The sequence below is a fragment of the Phoxinus phoxinus genome, assembly GCF_949152265.1.
Source record: "Phoxinus phoxinus genome assembly, chromosome: 24".
Classification (NCBI taxonomy): domain Eukaryota; kingdom Metazoa; phylum Chordata; class Actinopteri; order Cypriniformes; family Leuciscidae; genus Phoxinus; species Phoxinus phoxinus.
In genome coordinates this window covers 2,545,106-2,568,017 of record NC_136899.1, presented here as the reverse complement: position 1 = coordinate 2,568,017, position 22,912 = coordinate 2,545,106, and the positions used below count along the sequence as shown (strand labels likewise).

The following is a 22,912-nucleotide window of genomic DNA, read 5'->3' as shown; positions in this document are numbered from 1 at the left end:
GCACATGCTTACCAGTGAGAAATGTGCTCACCAATCCTGATACAAACACCAAACCAGTGAGAAATGTCCTCAACAATCCTGAGAGAAACACCAAACCAGTGAGAAATGTCCTCAACAATCCTGATAGAAACACCAAACCAGTGAGAAATGTCCTCAACAATCCTGAGAGAAACACCAAACCAGTGAGAAATGTCCTCAACAATCCTGATAGAAACACCAAACCAGTGAAAAATGTCCTCAACAATCCTGAGAGAAACACCAAACCAGTGAGAAATGTCCTCAACAATCCTGAGAGAAACACCAAACCAGTGAGAAATGTGCTCACCAATCCTGATACAAACACCAAACCAGTGAGAAATGTCCTCAACAATCCTGAGAGAAACACCAAACCAGTGAGAAATGTCCTCAACAATCCTGATAGAAACACCAAACCAGTGAGAAATGTGCTCACCAATCCTGATAGAAACACCAAACCAGTGAGAAATGTGCTCAAAAATCCTGATAGAAACACCAAACCGGTGAGAAATGTGCTCAACAATCCTGATAGAAACACCAAACCAGTGAGAAATGTGCTCACCAATCCTGATAGAAACACCAAACCAGTGAGAAATGTGCTCAACAATCCTGATAGAAACACCAAACCAGTGAGAAATGTGCTCAACAATCCTGATAGAAACACCAAACCAGTGAGAAATGTGCTCAACAATCCTGATAGAAACACCAAACCAGTGAGAAATGTGCTCAACAATCCTGATAGAAACACCAAACCAGTGAGAAATGTGCTCACCAATCCTGATAGAAACACCAAACCAGTGAGAAATGTGCTCAACAATCCTGATAGAAACACCAAACCAGTGAGAAATGTCCTCAACAATCCTGATAGAAACACCAAACCAGTGAGAAATGTGCTCAACAATCCTGATAGAAACACAAAACCAGTGAGAAATGTGCTCACCAATCCTGATAGAAACACCAAACCAGTGAGAAATGTGCTCAACAATCCTGATAGAAACACCAAACCAGTGAGAAATGTCCTCAACAATCCTGATAGAAACACCAAACCAGTGAGAAATGTCCTCAACAATCCTGATAGAAACACCAAACCAGTGAGAAATGTGCTCAACAATTCTGATAGAAACACCAAACCAGTGAGAAATGTGCTCAACAATCCTGATAGAAACACCAAACCAGTGAGAAATGTGCTCAACAATCCTGATAGAAACACCAAACCAGTGAGAAATGTGCTCACCAATCCTGATAGAAACACCAAACCAGTGAGAAATGTGCTCAAAAATCCTGATAGAAACACCAAACCAGTGAGAAATGTGCTCAAAAATCCTGAGAGAAACACCAAACCAGTGAGAAATGTGCTCAACAATCCTGATAGAAACACCAAACCAGTGAGAAATGTGCTCACCAATCCTGATAGAAACACCAAACCAGTGAGAAATGTGCTCACCAATCCTGATAGAAACACCAAACCAGTGAGAAATGTGCTCAACAATCCTGATAGAAACACCAAACCAGTGAGAAATGTGCTCAACAATCCTGATAGAAACACCAAACCAGTGAGAAATGTGCTCACCAATCCTGATAGAAACACCAAACCAGTGAGAAATGTGCTCACCAATCCTGATAGAAACACCAAACCAGTGAGAAATGTGCTCACCAATCCTGATAGAAACACCAAACCAGTGAGAAATGTGCTCAAAAATCCTGAGAGAAACACCAAACCAGTGAGAAATGTGCTCAACAATCCTGATAGAAACACCAAACCAGTGAGAAATGTGCTCACCAATCCTGATAGAAACACCAAACCAGTGAGAAATGTGCTCACCAATCCTGATAGAAACACCAAACCAGTGAGAAATGTGCTCACCAATCCTGATAGAAACACCAAACCAGTGAGAAATGTCCTCAACAATCCTGATAGAAACACAATCTCCTGCTGGTGTAACCATTTTATTCAGAATGCACTAGTTATCACCTTGATATTAAACAAATGTCTCACCCAAAAATGAAAACTCATTATTTACTTCCCAACTCATTTACTTGTCATTCCAAACTTCCAAATATGTTGTTACTTGTTCCCGTGAAACACAATCTTTATGCTTCTCCTTATCATTATTACAATGTTCTTATTCAGCATTATTGTCTTGTTTACAAATATCTAAACATTCTGAAATCAAGATCCATTTACAAGATCCATTTTCAGTCTTATTTTCTGAAAAATGTATCAAAATTTGCTTAAAAAACAAGAACATTTTATCTGCTAATCATGTCTGGGTTTCCTTTGAAATATTTTTTTTTTACCCAATTGGCAGATTTTTTTCTTGTTTTTTTTAAACAGAAAAAAAAAGTCTGTAAAAATAGGGCACCATGTGCTGTGCTAATATGAAGGAATTTTCCATACTGATTAAAAATTGAATAACACTTGCATTGCATTGTTTTAAGGTTAAAGGACATTTTTGTGAACTTAACAGGAAAATGTCCAAGCAGAAAATTCATATTTATACATATATTATTTCTTACAGTGTTGATGTATGATTGTTTATATATTTGTACTGGAAAACAAGACAAAATACCAGGTGAGAAATGGTTTTAAGGAACAGGCTGAAAGTTAAGTCGTTATTCACTAAAATGGCATTTCCAAATTCAAAGCATGAGTTTCAAAATGCAGAGATCTGGGATTATTTTTTGGTCTGTTCCTCATAAAAACCTGTCATACGGCTTCAAAATACATAAAATTATCCACAAAAAAGAACTGCATATGAGATTGAAATGACACGGTAAATAAATAAAGTGAGAATTTCCACTTTTGTGTGAACTATCTCTTTAAGAAATGCAGACAGATTGTGTGAGGAACAATGGGGAATTATTATGAAATCTAAAACTGGTTTATCTGATGTATGGCGTCTGGTTCTCACGAGCAAACGCACCCTGAAGGCGGTGGTGTGTGTAAAGACACGAGGGTGTGGTTTGAACGCTGACACACAAACACACACTCTCCACATCTGGATGGCGTTACAGTCGGCAGTGGTCAGGGGGAGAAAAATTACATGATCATGACGTCATGGGAGGCAATGCTGGAAAACAAAAATTACAAAACACATCCTAGAAGGATGAAAAAGTCCTTGATATCGAGCAGAAGGTCTGAGCCGGACAAGAGGCCTTGAATATAACTAACAAACAGCAGTGAATATCCCTCAACTTAATCAAATAAAGCTGAAAACCATGCAGGCCTTCTTTTGATTTATAACATGGCCATTATCAAGCTGGGCTGGTGCAAAGGTATGAATGTGGCAACTGATATTTTGTAACTTTTAAACTGTGGTAGAGACATTTGCATGGAAATCTGCTTTACTTTATTTGCATGTGAAAATGACAGAATAAAACATGAAGTATTATGAAAAAATAGAGCATGACGTGTCCAAAACCAGTGAGGATGAGGATGAAAAACATGTTTTTAAGTTTGTTTTTAGGCACTATGTATTTAATTGCTTACAATTTCCTGTGCAGCACTGCTCATCCAATCAGAATTTCTCAATTCAGAAAGTCTGAACAACAGGTTTTAGTATATAGCATCCTCTAAGCTTTCTTAAGCAACATGCTGTTCTTCAGTTTTTCTGCCATATTAAATCTCAGTCTGTCTGACACACTCAGCTTGACTTCTTTCTCTTCTGAGTGTCCATAGTTTCCTAACCGATCGTTGACACAGAAAGATGAAGCCTCCCTCATTATTACACACACACTGTGCATGAGAACCGACCTTTAAAGATGAGTTCATCTAACCATCAACCACTTCACATCCATATAGATCATTATTACACATGCATACTTCTAAAATCCTCCCTGTGCATTAAACAAACACTGCTACTGTCTACTTGGAGAAAAAACATTGCATTTCTACAGCATCTAAAATGTGAGTTGCGCAAAAGTCCATGTAATAAAGGGTGCAATCATGAATCACTGCCTGATATCATCAAAAATTATAATTCAGGACCCACTAACAACGGTTATCATCGGCACAAGCTGTGCAGTTTAAACACACACTAGGACGGGGATGATTTTTATAATCGTCTTGCTTGGCGCTGTTGGAATCAGCAAAAAACTAATGTGAATCGAAATTCCACCAGAGCCGGACAGTAACGGAGTACATTTACTTGAGTACAGTACTTAAGTACAATTTTGAGGGATCTGTACTTTACTCGAGTATCATTTTTGGGGAGTACTCATGACTTTACTCAAGTACATTTGAGAGGCAAATATTGTACTATTTACTCCACTACATTTCTATCCATAACCGTGAGTACTGAGTACCCGTTACTTCTTCTTCTAAAAAAAAAAAAATCCTCAATTTGTTGTTTCCCTCTCAAACGTGACTGGATTGGGACAGCCTATCAGCAATCATCTTTCAGAGGTGTGGTTCAGAGGTGTGTCAGAACATTGCTATATTGCCTTCTTCTTTGTTTAGGTTTATTGATTTGATTGATGAAAAAACAGAGAAACTCACATGTACACACAATTGTTAGTTCAAATGTGGGTGCAAAAAATCCATTAAAACTCTAGCAGAGATTTGTCAGAGCGTTGCCATTGTGCTATTGCCTTGTGGGCAAGTGCGAAATGTTAAATAAAGCAACGTGGTAAAAAGATGAAAATTACTTGATTTTACTTTCAATTCCTTTTACATTATCCAAGGTATTAACATTAAAAAAAATTCATAACTCTATGTAGGACGTTTCTGTACATAAATGTAAGCACTGTGGCAGTAGTAATGCAATATTTAGAAAATGTACTCTTGTACTCTTGATACTCAAGTACTTTTAAAAACAAGTACTTCAGTACTTTTACTTAAGTACACATCTGACTGTAGTACTTTTACTTGTACTTGAGTAAAATTTAGCAAGGGGTATCTGTACTTTTACTCAAGTAATGAAGCTGTGTACTCTGTCCGCCTCTGAATTCCACTAAACCTGTTTTTCTGCTTATAAAACATCACACATCATGAGTGCTTGCATTGTTTTCTTGCAATTCTGACAATAGCGTTTAACAAAAGTCTACTAACAGGTCGCCTCCCTAACCCAAAAACACAAGTTCATATAACTATATTTATTCTCGCTGAGCTTAATGCTTTGAGAAGATAAAGTACATGCTGAGAGGGTTTACAGTTACTCTGTTATTCAATTTCAGGATGCCTTTTCCATGGGTGGAGATGGGGAATAATTGGATACAGATGTCAGCCGCAGTGCTGTATAGTAATATGTAAGCGGACAGAAACGCAGGGAGTGAGAGCGTCCTTATCTCTGAGGAGTCTCTTGTGGTTATACGACGAGGACTGGCAACTCTATACGGACACGGTGTCCTTCATCTGTAAAGAAATGAAGACAAAGACCAGCTCCAGATATTATGGGGAATGAGAAGGGTGGAGTCTTAAACTCCCACCGGCGGGAACCAACAGCAAGCAAGCAACTTGACAGATCAATAGCACTGACTGGAATCTGAGTCCGTGTTCATCTCACAGGAGAGACGGGGAAGAAAAACAGCCGTTGCACAACACAGAAAACTGCCCGCTTACATAACCCTTAATATGCATTCAGTTCCTCTACTGAGCCTGGACAATTTGGGCCGTAATTGTAAGCCAGGGTAGCAATTATCAGGAGAAAAGCCATCGGCTGGTGCACGACATGCAACAACAGTTCGTTTCTGTAGAGATTCATTAGAGATGAACTCGATGACCGGTGGCCGTTACAAGCTGCCGTTTATAACTGAGACTGAGAGGTAAAAAACTAAAGAGAAATGTCAGCCAATATTCAATAAACATCTCAATATTTATGTATTTGCTCGAAAATGACTTATTTTCCAAACATCATTTCAACAAATCAATTCTAAACGTTTAACGTATTAAGAAAAATAAAATACTGTAAATAACCAGTTTAAAATAATCCATAATCCACTAAATTAATTTAATATTTTTCATTCGCAGCAATTTAATAATGCATATAAATACATAATTTTAACTAGTTTATTTTTGTGAAAACATTTTAAAAGTCACAGCAAACATTTTTAAATGATGCAAACAAATCACTGATTCAGATTCACATTAATGAACCAAACTTACCAACTCAATCACAATTTGTGCTACTTTAAATATGAAACGCTATTATAAACATTTCTTTCTTAATGCCCCCACAAGACAAAACAATATTCTTTCAGAAAATGTAACAACCAAATAAAAAAAGTGCATTAAAATTACAATATTCATGATCATGCTTGATCTGTTATTGCCTGCCAAATCACATTGAATTTATTATGAATATTCAATATGAAATGCTACTACTAACATTTCTTAAAAGACAAAGGATTGCAAAAGTTGTCTAATGATAAAGTCTGTGATGATGCTTCATTTTATATTGTGCTTTTAATGCACAATGAATTTTTCATGCATATTCAATACACCCCCCCCCCCCCCCCCCCGCTTTAGTTGGCTCAGGAAACATGCTGTTAAACTATGCCAGTGAATGCATAAATATTGACTAGATTCAGTACTTCTAATGATAATGTGCACTAATAGAAGCATTAAATGAATAAATCAATAGCCTATCAAATAAAATCACAAAAGATGCAAGAAACGGTTTCAAACAACAATCACGTGAGCTAGTGCTCCTCTCGCCCATGAAAAGAGGAAAGAGAGAAGGCGTGTTCGCTCAGCGTGGAGAGAGAGAGAGAGAGAGAGAGAGAGAGAGAGAGAGAGAGAGAGAGAGAGAGAGAGAGAGAGAGAGAGAGAGAGAGAGAGAGAGAGAGAGAGAGAGAGAGAGAGAGAGACAAACAAACTACGGACAGTGACCCACTAAGTGAACCTGGCGGCACGTTACACGAGCTCCAGCTGGGCTGTTTGGATTCACACACTGTAGTCTAGTAAAGTCCCAGCCTCACCTACGGTTTCTTCATCCTCCTCCTTCAGGACGTTGTTGTCATCAGAGTCTTCCTGAGCGGGCTTTCTGCCGTCCTCCACGGGGACCACGGTGAAGTTGGTGGGCATTTTCTCACCATGTGTCTCTCTGCGAGACGTCTGTCTTGCTCCTTATCTGTCCGTCTCACACACACTGACTCTCCTCCTCTGCGCTGGCTTGTTTGAGTTGTGGTTCGAAGTTCTCAGTTGTGCTCCTATCTCTTTGACACCGGCTTGATCATGTGACCAGACTTCGCCTATATAAGGAGTTGTGGAAGCTCCGCCCTCTGGGCCGTCCTTTCTGCACATGAGCTTCATCTCCTTTTCTCGCCTGTGGCAGAACGATCCTCCACAGACACAACAAGACACGAGATAAAGGAAGCTATTGATTAAGAACCTCTTCAAGGGACTTTCTCCTGTTCAGCAGGGTTATTATCGTTTACTAAAACTAAAACCAACTATAAAAAAACACATTTCCATAACTTGAATTAAAATAAACGGTAACTGAAATAAATAGTTGCAGAGTAGTTCAATCGGTAAACTGCATCTCTGTAAACTCAACTGAAGAGTTTCTTCTGCCACATGTAAATACCATTGTACAACCCAGCGGTAATAAAATAAAATAAAAAAAATAACAAAAATAATAATACAAAAAAATTAATTGCCTTTGGATAAAATAATCTGCTAAAGGAATAAATATGAATGTAAAATATATATATATATTTTTACAATTAAATTAAATTCAATATGAATAAATGCTTGTTGTACTCCTTTGGATAAAATAATCTGCTAAATGAATAAATGTGAATGTAAAATATAAAAATGATAATATTATTAATACTAATATTAATATTTAATATTAGTTAGTTCCCAAAGCAACATTACGAATACATTGTTCAGGATTCTTAGATGAATAAAGTTCAAAGAACAACATTTAGTTGAAGTAGAAATTACATTATAAATGTCTTTACTGTCACGTTAGATCAATTTAATGCGTCCTTAATGAATAAAAGTATTAATATCTCACTGACCCCAAACTTTTGAACAGTACTGTTCACATTACAGCTGTAAAATAAGTTGCAAACCCATTTGTGGCCAAAAAGCTTAACTGTGTTTGCAAAAAAACTACAAGACTTAGTAAATCTACACATTATCCCGGGATAGAAGAAAGTATTTTAACATCAAAGCAGCGACTCAAGGCGTAATAAGCGTTTTACTGTATATGTATGCATGTGTAAACGCACTCGCCCATGTGCACAATGCAAACACAAGTCCAGGAATACAGCAGCCTGTCATTACAGCAGACGAACAGCAAAGCTGCGGTTCAACAGCGTCGCTTATTTTAAGGAGCGCTTATTCCACACGATAAATATGAGACTTGACATACTGTACGCTGGGATCTTCTGGCTGCAATAGTTCTCGTGCTTCACAAGTCATGAGCCGTTTTGTCTTCATGACCTTTGACATGCAGTTTAGTTCAGTGAAAAGGCTGCGTGGAAAAGAGTTTCACATTATGAAACATTTAGAAAAGAAAATTAAAAGTGTGTGGCACAGAAGAAAATTCAGTGCAATCTACCAAACCTAAAAGACGAAGAATGGTTTGCTAAAACAACTCATTTTGCTGCTTGCTTTTGTTGCAGTTGTTGATGTGAAATGTTTCGGTTGTGTAACGTTTCTTGGCAAGACGGTTCGTGGAATCAGGAAAACCTGCAGCATTATTAAATGTGTTTCATCCTGAACACTTGAGGAAAAGAAGTACACGTCGACAGTCTTTTAAAATTAGTAGTTATGTAAGCAATAAGGTACGAGAGGCTGTGCTGTATCGTGAATAAGTCACGTTGCAACCTTCACCCGTGACTTATTCACGACACAGCACTTGCCTCGAGTACCTTATTGCTTTTATAAAACGGTTACCACACAATACAACTATTAAAGCTGAAAAATAAGCATCTATGCAACTTTCATGAAGTAAAATCACTAAAAGCCTTCCTTCCGCTGGAAAAAATAGTCCCTGACCGTAAACAGCAACTGAAGTTACACACATTATTTCGCCAATAGATGGAGACAAAGACTGTGTTTATGAGTGAGTCAGTCAGTAGAGAAGACTTTTGCAGTGAAAGGACTCAAACTTGTGATCACGGAGAAGGAAGACGACACTGACAGATGACCATGGGCTCGGGGAAACCCCTTAACTGTTAAAAGGACAAGATATCGCAGCGGACATTCAAACGGATTTTTATTATTATGAATATATATGACTGACCTGAAGGAAAATGCTATATCTACTGTAAATGCTGTACACTCGCTTACTCGATCTCTCACAATACTCTACTATAGCTTCAGTGAACAATATCGATGAGATCAAACATATGTGTTTGCGTTGCTAAGAGCGGTTGCTAGGGGTGTTGTGTAGTGATACATAGAAGCGTTGGATGAAGCGGTCATAGCCGTGTTTCATCGTGAATAAAACACAGCTATTGACCAATCACAATCAAGGATTGGAACTTACCGTTTTATAATAGGGAAATAATATACTTCAGTAAAAGAAGATACTCAAGTTGTGTGAACTGAATGTAATGTTTTCGTAATTAAAGTAAAGTAAAATATATTACGGTTTAAATTTATATGAAATGCAATTAGTTGAACTTAGAGTATTTAAGTGATCCTAAGGGGACTTATAGTGATAAAGTACATCTTTTCTTAACATGACACAAGATTTGAGGAGTCATGGATGTCTGAATCACAGACGCAGCTGGACGACGCACACACTGAAGCCATAAAAGATTTTAGCCAAGAGGAAGTCAAAGCCGATATCAGTAATGTGATTTATTCCACATTCCTCATGATCAACATGACATGTGGACCATTAATTCCTCCTAGAAAGACCCTAAAAAGGCACTAGTGCTCTTAGCACACACACACACACACACACACACACACACACACACACACACACACACACACACACACACACACACACACACACACACACACACACACACACACACACACACACACACACACACACACACACACACACACACACACACACACACACACACAGTGGGAGTCGAGCACTTCAGATTGAGTTACACTGCAGTGCTCAGAACAGAGACTCAAGAACACTAACGGCCCACTGGAGGATTCAACGGTCAAACCGGCCAGGTCATAGTGATAAAAATAACATGCACTGACTCACTAATGGACCAAAAACAGTGGGATTCTGGGACGTACTGATGCTGTCTACTTTTGCATTACTGCTCAACACTCTTTACTCTCAATTAAAGCTTCACAGAGTTAGTAAAAGCCCCTATAAAGTCAGCATGAAATCTAAATTCTTGTTTGTTTTTTTATGGAATATTGCAGTATTTATTTTAAATGATTTATCTGTGCACATCATGTCCCTCGTGCACCTTAACCTCTTCTCTGATGACGAGGGCGGGGCAACCTGTCACTCACATGAGATCCACCAATAGCAAACCACAATCATCCAATCAATTCCAACATGGACAAAATCAAGCCCCGCCCACATTTGTTCTTGTTCCAGAAGCGATTTCATTCGATTATACATCACAATTTGGAGGAAAAGACTATTGAAACCGACTTTAAGGCTCGGCACTGGCAGTACAATGGTATTTACATGTGTCAGAAGGAACTATTCAGTAGAGTTTATTCTGTTCACCGACTGCAAAGCCTGAGATGAGCACTTCACTGATTATAATGGGCTTGATATAGCTCTGATTCGTCATGCTACTTATGTCCGACGTGGAAACTGTGAACTGTAAGTTGCTTATGGTATCATTTGTGTGCGGTCGGTCACAGATATAAGTATTGACAGCTGTTCACTTTCAGCTAAAGGAGCAAAGACACTGAATGCTCAACAGCTGAACGAGTTTTGCTCAGTTATCTCCATAAGGAATTTCCAATTATGATGGACTTTGGTTTGGTTTCCTATTTAAATATATGTTATCTTGTCCTAAAGTTAAAGTTTCATAATACTAGGAAAAAGCAAGAGGATTGTACAGCATAAACAACAACAGAAATGCTGTTATGCATACAGTGCATGCATCAAATGACTATAAAAATTCACATTGCATGACTATATAACATATAATATAACATTATATATATGGATGAAACTGGGAAAATTTGAATATGGTGCAAAAGTTCATTTATTTCAGTAATTCAACTTAAAAGGTGAAACTAATATATTATATAGACTCATTACATGCAAAGTGAGATATTTCAAGCCTTTATTTGTTTTAATTTTGATGATTATGGCTTACAGCTTATGAAAACCCCAAATTCAAAATTAAATTTTGTGAAAAGGTTTTCATAAGCCGTAAGCCATAATCATCAAAATTATAACAAACTTTTGCACTATATTCTAATTATTCTAATATATATATATGCTTAACTCAGGCCATCTGTCTAAATAATAAAATAATTCAAAATAATTATAATGAAATCAACTAAAACCACACAAATGAAAATATGCCGTCCATGGTCAGGACAGGCCTGATCTTTCCCCAGGAATGACTAAAGAGCAACCGGAAAATGTAAAAGCGGGCAGGAATTTGCTCTAATGAAGTGGTTCCACCTGTGCAACAACCTTTAAAATGGCAAAATGTCCAAAGTGTTTGGATTTACTGGGCATTGCAAACTACATGACGCACATTTCTAAAGGAAACTGACTTCCTCCAACTGGCTAATCCCAGATCCAGTCGTTCTGGAAGGAGAGATCAACCATAGTCTCAAAATCAAATCCGGTCAGCAACTGTGTGATTTATACATCCAGCTGAGCTGATTTATGAAGCTGGATTTGTTTAGTCCGGTCTCATTTCCTGCACTTTGAAGGCTGGACTGCATCTAAAAGCTTAGTGACGCATAAAGCAATTAATAAAAAATAAAAACGATAAAAACTTGCACAGTCTAACACAATCACAAATGCACAATACAAACACCGACAATTGTGAGAGATTTTGGAGATGCCAGAAGAGTCGGGTGAATTGTGGGTCAGAACAGATATATAATGTGGAATATCAAAATCCAAAGACATATACCTTATATACACACACACACACACACACACACACACACACACACACACACACACACACACACACACACACACACACACACACACACACACACACACACCAATGTACAGATAGTTACAAAGAAACATACACATTTTTGAAAAGATAAAATTAGATGCATTAAAATTTTGGGGGGTATTTCATAGCATAATTTCTCCAAAAATACTAATTTCTTATAATAAAATGACTTTTTTTTCCATATAATTTTAATTAAAATATTACTATATATATATATTATTTATAAAATTATAATTTTTAAGTAATATGTAAGAGCGGTTGTCTTTTCCAACAAAAACAACTACAATCAGTCATATTGCAAGTTCAGTCCCAAATAAGCGACCTTACAGCCTTGTGTAAACACTGAGCCTGTGAGCAAAACACACTGTCATAGTCCTCTAAACATTCATTCACAACAATTAGTGTCCTATAAGAAGCTTTAGTTGGTTGAAGTTGAAGTAACAAGTGTGCTGGGTATTTAAAGTGTTATTATGTAACAAAAGCATCAGGAAGAAATCTGCTGCCGCCTGCTGGTTGTCTTTGGTAACGCAAGCAGAACACATCTAAACATACCGTAGTTTAAAGCATTTCTGTATGAAATTATGAGCTTGTTTGACATGACAGTTCAGTCCGGTTGATGATTTTACACCGATCATGCGAACGAAACATTGAGAATGCAAAATGCACTAGAGAACTTTTCCTGGCATCATGACGTGTACAAAACCCAACTTTCCGCTTGTTGACAAGTTTTTACACAAAGATTCTTTAGACCTGCAGTAATATTTCCATGCTCCATTTATAGAGCAAACAAGCGGACTCATTTGTCCTGGTTTAGACCCTGAAGGAGAACTAAAGCCTTTCAGTGATGCATCATCTGGATGTTGACCAATATGGGGCGTTTTACCAATGTCGAAACAGGAAGAGTGGGGGACAATGTCATTATCATCAACTAAAACTAAAACCATAAAAAAATGTATTAGTTGCTTGAAATAAAAAAATATTTAAAAAATAAAGCGCTGCACTGAATTTTTTTTGTGTAGAAACAATGTTCACTCAGAACGTTTCACAATTAACTACAAATAAACGGCAAGTAACATTAAATTTACATTTTGAAGTAGAAAGAGTGAAATAGTATTTTCTTGTAAAATATACCTCAATAATCTGTTTTATTTACAACATTGAAAATGTACTGTTTATAGTTGCCAAGGCATCATTTCTCATTTTAGAAACTTGAAGTACAAAAGTAACATAAAAATGAAATGAAAAATGAAATGAAAAATGAAATGAAAAATGAAATGAAAAATGAAATGAAAAATGAAATGAAAAATGAAATGAAAAATGAAATGAAAAATAAAATGAAAAATGAAATGAAAAATGAAAGACTATTTTTTTTAACTAATAAAAATTACAAAAACATAATTTTAAGTAAAATGAACATTAAAAAACATTACAAATATTGATAAAAACTATAATAGTACATCTATGATACTAAAATAAGTCTACTGATAATAATTGGACTACCTCGCTCAACGGCAAATGGAAATATTGGTTTAATTCAGCCATATATGTTTGAAGCAGAAACTCATTCAGAAGAAGAAGAGTTATGAATGATTACAGAGTAGTCTACGAGTCGATGAATCAGAATGGTAATGTGTTTTATGTATCGCTCTCTACAACGTCAGACACATTACAGTAATTGATATGATTATCCTTTGGCTTGACTGTTATCAAACAGCCAATAATGTGTTGCTAATGTTACACAAACCATGTTCCCGTTCGCCATCTCAGCGTGAGAAAGCGGACTTCTAAACATTAGCATATTTAAAGGATCATGCAGACTTTCTGCTCGGAAGTAACATCGATGCTTTTCATGTGTTGCGCTAATCACTCCGCCCAAGTAGCAGCGCTTCGCCTTCTGAGAATATAGTTCCCAGTGTGTATATGGTTACAAGATGGCTGTCTCTCATGTGACCTTGTTATTTGACTATACAAATCACAACATGTAAATAGGAAAATGTTGGCGTTATTGGGAGCAGTATGCTAGCTGGAGCCGTTTACCTCCAGTCTTTGTGCTAGCTAATAAGCTAGGCTAGCAGTGGGTGCGTCAGACAGAGTTACGGCACGCAAGGAGATGAGAAGGGTGTGTGTAGACTTATCTATCTCTGGGGGATACGGGGAAGAAGTTAAAGTCCCAAAAAGTCGGCGTGTTCCTTTAATAGAAACACTTTGAACATCATAGAAAGTCAGTGGAGAAAAGCCCCGCCCCCACACTGACGGGATTGGTTACATGTTTGTGATGGTTGGAAACAGGGGCGGTCTTTGGTACACTTCAATTTTAAGGAGGAAATGCTCAGCAATGTTGTTGACTGATGAATCTGTTTAATAAAACACCACATAGACATATAAACAACATATAAAACTTGATTTTGACCAAGAGTGGTCTTTCTTTAAACTGGCCTGTATCTCACTAGTTTAATCTAACTGTATCTAACAGAACAAGTTCACACACACATGTCTGTTACTGTAGATGTTCACCCCATCCAGTGCATGTCACTGTTTCTAAATCAGTCTCGACTGTATACGAGTAGAAACGTTACAGGGAGCTTAAGAACAGATAGCAGAGTGATCACAAAATGTCACGCCGTAGCGACGAGACCGAGTCACGCGAGGAATCGGGACTAATCCCTTTGGCACATATAAAATAATTACTACAAACATCCTTCAACACATTACAGTGAACAGCTGGAGATAAACGCAGGTTCTCTGGTTCTAGAGCGAAGCGACTGTAAGCAGGCGATGACAGACTCCAGGCGTTCTGGCGGAGACACGCGTCTCAAGTATCGGGGCAGATGCTTCAGCTGTCCGTCATACACGAGATCAGGTGACAGCTTTTTCTGCTCCTCTGCAGCACTACACAAATATCCAGAGAATTCGAGATTATCCAAGAGGGTTGTTTGATCCCGGTGACCGTGAGAAGGTCCTGAAACGGGAGCTTGTGCCAAACGCAAGGCCAACAAAACCCCCCACGGTGCCAGCGGCTCAGTTTATCTAAATGATTGTGAGGGTTTATCGACTTAGATTTTAGAAGACCGACATGACAGTGTCCGCCAGACACCAGACAATCTGCGGCTCGAATGGACACAGAGTTCAATGAAAAAGTTCTCCCAAATATGTAAATTCTGTCATTTACTCAGCCTTGTGTCATTTCAACATGTCTTTATTTTTTAAAACACTAAAGGATGTTTGTGCTACACTTTTCTATTCAATTACAGACACCATCAAGGTCCAAAACTACAAAAAACACAATAAAAGTACAATTTCCAGCAAACAAAAGTGTTCATTAAAGGCCCACTGAAGTTTTGATGCAGATTTGTTTGATGCGTTGATGTAATTTAAGGAATGTTTGTTCATAACTTTGACCGGTTAGCTGGGTTAAATGTAGCGCTGGGTATCGATTCAGATGTTCCAATTCGATCCGATTTCGATTCTCGATTCAATTCCGATTCTAAATTCAATTTCGATTCCCGATTCGACTCAATGAATATAGATTTAATACAAATCCTATATTTATTTATTTTTAAACGGTGAACATAAGTTTACGAGTGGTTAATTAATAAAAAGAAATAGAATTAGACGAGTCAGAACATGCCTTGATCAATCAGGATCGGGTTATTTTATGTTTAAGAGAAAACTAACATAAAATCTCACAGCATTAGCTGTAACATGGAGGCTGCAAGCCTATGAACACTGTAGGAAAACTAATACTGGCTTTTGGGTGATGGGTATAAATAAATAAATAAAAATTATTTTGAATTGACCACATTTTAAAAATCGATTAATCGAAAAATCGATTATTTTCTAGTTAAATGTAGTCCATAGACATCGTATGCATTATATTTCAAGTCTTCTGAAGTCGTATGATTGTTTTGTGTCAGAAAAAAAAACAGATTAATACTCTTCCCACAAACCTCATTAGTATGCAGTATGCACATATAGAGCATCACAGTCCCGCCCACAGCCGGTGCCGGAAGTAAGAATTCAATACAATTTCTCCATAGACAGTTGGGGTATAAGGCATAAAAACGTAACCATACATGGTAGTCTTAAAACCAGCAACGGCTGTACTAAGCGATTGCATATGCTCATATAAACGCCAAAAGTTCATGGGGCACTAACCTTGTTTTGAGATAAATGCCTTTTATTCGTGATGTCTTGGATAAGTACTTCATTACCCACAATCCTGAACAATCCCACAATCCCACAGGGATGCATCTGATTGGTGGAAGTCGTGTAAACCCGCGAAGGTCCATCAAAAAATAGAGCGTAGCCATGGAAGCAGGATTCTAACCGTAGAGACGGAACGGACTGTTTTCTTTAGCGGAAGCCATATAAATAGTTTTTAAATCAATAAATTCCTTTTTAAATTAATATTTTGTGTCAAATTATAGATTTATTTGGTAGGTAGCCATGTAATAAGCGGGATAATGTATAGCGAGGCGGTTGTTATAGCGAATACAACTCCCTTCAGGCTCCGCTTCGGGCTCATAATCAGCCTTTCGCGAGTTGTATTCGCTATAACAACCGCCTCGATATACATTATCCCGCTTATCGTTCACTTTAGCTAGGCTACTGTAGCCTTCATATGGTATGAGTCATATCAAGCATTTTATGATGCCACTGTCAAAACAATATTTAGCCTAGGCATACCTCTTCATGCATTTACTGAACATTTGTGTAATAATTCATGGCAAGTTAATAAACTGAATATGACGGTCCAAGAGCAGACCATGCACCGGTCCATGCATCAGACCGGTGGCGCTGTGCACTTTCTGGTTTGCTGACCATCACTTTTTAATTTTCACTTGTTGTGGATATTAAGAAAATACATTAAATGTTATTACAATTAAGGATGAGCATGGACCTCAACCTGTCCTGTCAGCAGAGTGTCCTGTGTCATAAAGGGCTTTGAAATAAACACACAAACTACACACTGACTGAACACACATGTGTTGACGACTGAGCGGTGATTTGCAGTCAGGTACAAAGCACTGCACCATGTTGCTAACGTTATCGTTAACCGCTTTCACACACGCACACAATATAAAATACACAATGATAAATATAAAATTCAATACACAATACCTATATAAAACATTATTATTTTTATTTCCACGATTACTACTGAAAGAACTGGTATTAACTACACATTCACTATATAAAATTCACTCAAAAGGCTCTTTTGCGGCTGTGGCTTCAGTCGACTTCAGTGAGGCGCGGTGGTTTATGGGACGAGTAGTTCCTTTGCTCGGAAATGAAAATATGTACACAGTCTTGTACCTTTGCCTTTTTTGGGATTTTCTCTTCGTTTTTTCACTCGAAATGATATGTTGTATGCTTATGAGTTCAGCCGTAGCTGGTTATCCTCAGACATGTTCTAAAACTCTTTAGATATGGATTTTTCCAAAGGTCAATGGGAGAAATGAATGGGAAATTTACTTCCGGCACCAAAGCTCTCTCGGACTGTGATGCTCTATTCAAACTTGGTGCATCACGATTGGATTATTAGTGAAAAGCATTCCACATCACCTTTTGGGTCCTAATGAAATGTAATTAAGTAAGTCATTCAGTTTTGGAACGACATTTGGGTGATGACAACTTTTTGAGTGAATTATTCCTTTAAACGTTGACGTGCCATTGGTTCTTCATGCATGCCTCCCAGACACAGATATAACACTAAACTGATTGTGACTGCCAGAGTTTATTTAGCATTAAGAGACCACCTGCTACTTTCAACGCCTGAGCAATGTTTGAGAGCCGGAGCGCGATGACATGAATAACACGAGCCGTGAGCCAAGAGCACACTGTTCTTTAGCACAGGGCTGATGGGAATGGAAACTTCAGTGGATAACAGACATGAAGAAGAAGAACCCTGTTTGAGTTTCTCACAGCATAACACAGATCGGCTGAGATGAGGCCTTGATGCATTACTGTGTCAGAAATCACATACTGTATTTCTTTTGAAGCTTAAACTGTTAAAGAAGTCTGTCGTATAGACCTTCTGAAGCTCCGCTGCGCTCGTTGTCTTTTGTCTTCCGGTTTGTATTTCCACAGAGATCTAATAATAATAATAATATGTTTAATTTATATTACACTTTACACGTGAACAAACATATCTCAAAGTGCTACAGATGCACAGGTAAAAACACTAAACATAAAAACAGTCAAAAAACAGCAAGAAACAAAATTATATTAAGAAAAAGCAGTAAAAACTAAGTAGGTCTTTAATTTAAATCTTACGTATTTACGAATAAACTGGTCGTTTTTAAATCTTCCTGGTCTACTGACATTTTTTATGACATCCGGTTCAAACATTACAATGCTCATGATCTCTTTCGTTAACTCTACAATAAGTAAATCCACTTCAACAGCCAATTACTCTTGGGCAGCGAAGCCATAGAAATATACAGAGCTACCGCAAAACCGGAAGTTCAAGGACAATACCGGTATTATAAAGTTGGCTGCAAGCTTGTTTCTCTGGCGCATAAGCTCTATATAGTATGAATACAGTATGTTGTCATGTGACCTTCGGTTTCAGTTGCGTCGCTTCTCCTCCATTCACAAATCCTCTCCCGTGGCCTCATGGGATAGTAAAGTGTCCACCGGATGCACACTTCAGGATCTCGACAGAAGCAGAAGGTCCTCCGGGAACGTTTTCCCTGTTTTATTAATACTATGAATTCGGACATACTACTCGGCTCACTATGTTTTTCGCCTACTATATAGTAGGCTGAATCCAAAATAAAAGTTTGTGTTTACATAATATATGTGTGTGTATTGTGTACAATTATTTTGTATAATAATACACACACACATGCATGTATATATTGAAGAAAAATGTGTTATTTATATATCAAATAGTTCTATTTATTTATAATATAAATCATATAAAAATATATATGCAGTATATAAATGCAAATATTTCTCAAATATATACATGCATGTATGTGTATTTATATATACAAAATAATTATAATTATAACACATATATCATGTAAACACAAACTTTTATTTTGGATTCGATTAATCGCGATTAATCGTTTACAGCGCAGTATGAAAGTCATATTCGGATGCATGTTCCCAAATCCCTTCTACCCTCAGCAGTGTAAGTAAAATGTTTAAGTAATAGGTGTATATTAATCAAATAATAAGTATACACAGGCAACCCAAAAATTATTCAGACACCATATATCATTTTTTATATTGCTTTACTAGTGGGTGCAGGACACTATAGTTCATTATGTATGTTAGGATAGCAAGCTGTCTGTTTAAATGTTGGTTTAAATCATACTAAACTAACAGTATAACTTTTGCTTCCTATGTTTGGAACATGTTTTTTGATCATGATTTTCTTTCATACGAGGTCTAGGTAAGCAGTTCACTGGCATAAACAAACCAACCATCTGAACAAGAGCACAAAGTCACATGATTCTCATCTTATGATGCCAATTAGAGCGATAAATGTACAAAATGAACTCTAAAGTTAATTACTGCCGCCCAGAAGCACAGAAACAAACTGGATGACATGCATCATGTTTATGCAAGAAGAAGAAAAAGTGTTTTGATAACTGGAAATATAGAAACACACACCACTGTTGTTATGAATGTGCAGACAAACAGCCAACACAAACAGGACTGTTGCTCGAGTCAGCTGTTCACAGTGTCCTGACGGAGAGACGTGCTAAAGCAAAATCCCCACTTCTCTTTTTCATCCTGAAGACCACCGGCTAACACACGACCTCCAGTCTCTGAGATCCGAAACACACCGGATGCTTTAATCTTTTAACCTTCAAAACCCACATTAAAACATATCTTTTTGTCACTTGTTTCCCCGACTCAATGTTCTGATTCTATATGTACCTCTTTCTACTTTGAGTCTTCTGAAAGGCGCTATATAAAATAAACATATTATTATTATTATTAACCTCTGCATTAAACAGCAGATAGTGAGCATGTTTGCATCCAGTTCAATTCTAAGATGATCATGACATGAAGTGACCTTTCAGTAACAGGGTCAATAAACAGTATGACCCCACAGAGCAGATAAAGTAAAGCGCTCGTCTCAGATCATGCATGAAATCCGTGGTTTGACAAATACACTTTGAAGAAGTTTTGCAGTAGATCTGTTGACTCAGCACGACGTCTCTGCTAAAATATCGTGTGTACAGTATCGTATGGCATATGAAACCACTTAATCAGCAACTATTCCAGCTTAAACACTTTCAATTGGTTTGTTTTTTGTTGTTGCTTTTTTTTTTGACCAGAAGTCATCTTTTTTTTGAGAACCAAATATTCAAGAGTACATTTAACCAAACATGCAAGTATTTTTTATTTATTTAAAAAAAAAAAATCAATTTTACAGCATATGCCATAGTTTGTGTTGCTTTCAAACTTTTAGATATTTTTTCCAAACATGTTTTAATGTCAAATTTAAATAAATAAAAACTTTTTCATTCCATTTGACTTTCTGAATATACTACAGAGCAATTAAAATAATCAAATATTAAAACAATATTTGTTTTCAGCTTCTACAAGATTAACAACAAAACTAGCTTTTATTTGCATATAATTTCAAGTTCTCTCCAAGAAAATATTTTCAATTTGTACCTCCGTTTGGACTTACATTGTGAGTGCAATAATTTTGCAGAACTGTGAGAGTCTAAATTATTGTCTGTTGTAATCAACAATATTCCAATTTGTATTTAACCTGGAATATTTCTTTAATTTCCCAGACAAATGGGATTTTTATGTGGTTGCATTTTGGTTTTTAATTGGGCAATAAACTGCAATACGCTTCTAAAATTAAACCCAACATCATGGGAACGAGGCCTTTGCGATGGGTTTGGTTTGGGAAAATGGCCTTATTTAGTAATATTTTATGTCTGTAAGACCACAAAATTGCTTAATGTTTTGGGAGCAACTTTGTTCTCAGCATTGTTCTATGTCTGGGAGTGAAGGTTATAAGATTATAAGAGCATCACCTCATATATGAATAGAGATGTTCTTGACTCCCATAATGAGTGTGTAACCCAATCCAACGCTCCCCAGCTCAACCATCTGGAAGACGAATCCCATTTGCTCTTCTCAAAGCCGAGACGCTTTGAAATGAACACGCCAAACAAATGAAACTAATGTAGTATCTGTAGGTCTGATCATGCTCTCAGGATCATCTCAATGCACTTCTGATAGAAGCTTTGGAAAGCACGTCACAAAAACTTTCCCTTTGCTCTTTATATGATTAACACCAACTCTTAAAAACAAGACGTTGAGCCACATATTCAATAACATCACCTCAAGTCCAAATCACCCGGACCTTCTGCAGGAGATCAGCTCTCACAATTACACTATAGACTTCTTTATAGACTATGTGACTGGTGCTACAGTAGATAATAAAAGGCACTTTGGCTTTAAGAGGCCTTTGATTAAATTGCAGGCTAAATGTAATGAAGGGCCAATTAAGCTTTCATATCCATCAAAGATAAAGACCGAAACTAGATAAAGAAACCCTGAAATACATTAAATTAATGTGGTTGGTTATAGATCGTCTTCCTCATGTCCACATGGTCATAGACTTCACTAAATAACTGATAGCGATTTACAGATTAAAATAGCAAAGAGAGACTATAAAAGGCCTGGAAAACAGAAGCAGATTCAGATGTATCTCTAACCCGGGAAACAAACAGATGTGTCATGGTAATTAATGAAGACAGCTGAGCATGAAAAGTGTCCCAAGACACGTCTAGACAAGCCCCTGAAATCAGGCAGTCATGTAAAACCAAAAGGGCATCGTGTTGCATAAAACGCGTTCACCTGGTTAGGTCAATACAAAAGGAAAAGGGTAAAAAATTAATGAGAGAAAAAAAGTTTTTTTGCAGCAAATGTACATTTTGCTTAATATTATAAGGACATATAAAGCATTATTAGACTGCACAATTCAACCAGCAAACCCTCTTATTGTGCTAATTTAATAAAAAATAAATTGCAATAAAACAGCAGCATGATACATGACACCTGCAAAATACAGACAGTGTCAAACATTAGCCATTGTTGCTTTTACAGCTACAAAGCTGGAGCACTAAATCACATTACATGTTTTTTACATTAAAGTCATTTCACCAGAACTTACAAACAAAACCACTAAAATAATAAAACCTTATAATAGATAATGTTAAAGTAAAATCATATATTCATTTATTGACTAATAAAAATAAACGTACAACTGGTGCTAAATGTTGAATTATTACTAGACTGGAAATTAGAACTAAACAAAGGCATATTTGAACTGAACGACTTAATCTTATGCAGTCATTTTAACGTTACTCCTGTCAGAAAACATTTTAATAAACACTTCTTGTTACTGAATGTTTAGCAAAACTAAAGAGTGGAAACTATAGCAGAAAACACAGAACGTTCCGCTAACGTTAGTGTTTGGTTACAACTTAGTAACCGTTTCCTAAAGTTCCATAACATACATTTGAAAATAAATGTTCGATGTTCTCATAACGTTCCAGGAACAAAACAAAAAAAGACGTTAGCAGGTTAACGGCCCTGAGAGAATTAAACCTCCTCAGAGAAATCTATAAAAACAAACCGTCACAATAAATAATATTCCATTTATCTTCGATGGACTTAATTAATTCAGACACACTGATCTTTCTGCAAACGTTCGTTTAAATGTAACTTCATTCATTAATGCCAAAACGACGATTAAGTTCTCTTGTTTACACTGTAACGTTACACGAGTGACGCGACGCGCCAAACTACTAACTGAGTTCATATTATATTCAACATAACGGCTCTTCGTTTATTA

The 22,912-nt window shown here is 37.0% G+C and overlaps 1 protein-coding gene across 7 annotated transcripts in view; it reads right to left on the bottom strand.

Moving 5' to 3' along the window:
* Positions 1 to 22,912, bottom strand: part of slc12a7b (solute carrier family 12 member 7b) — a 90,912-nt gene that overhangs the window by 67,618 nt on the left and 382 nt on the right. For 3 of the 7 annotated variants that reach the window (XM_079602214.1, XM_079602215.1, XM_079602220.1), the window contains exon 1: positions 6,934 to 7,180. The exons of the other annotated variants lie outside the window; for them this stretch is intronic. In XM_079602214.1, the coding sequence (XP_079458340.1) occupies positions 6,934 to 7,039 (106 nt within the window). In that variant the 5' untranslated portion in view covers positions 7,040 to 7,180. Of the gene's footprint in view, positions 1 to 6,933; positions 7,181 to 22,912 lie in introns of those variants that run through there. 7 annotated transcript variants of the gene reach the window in all.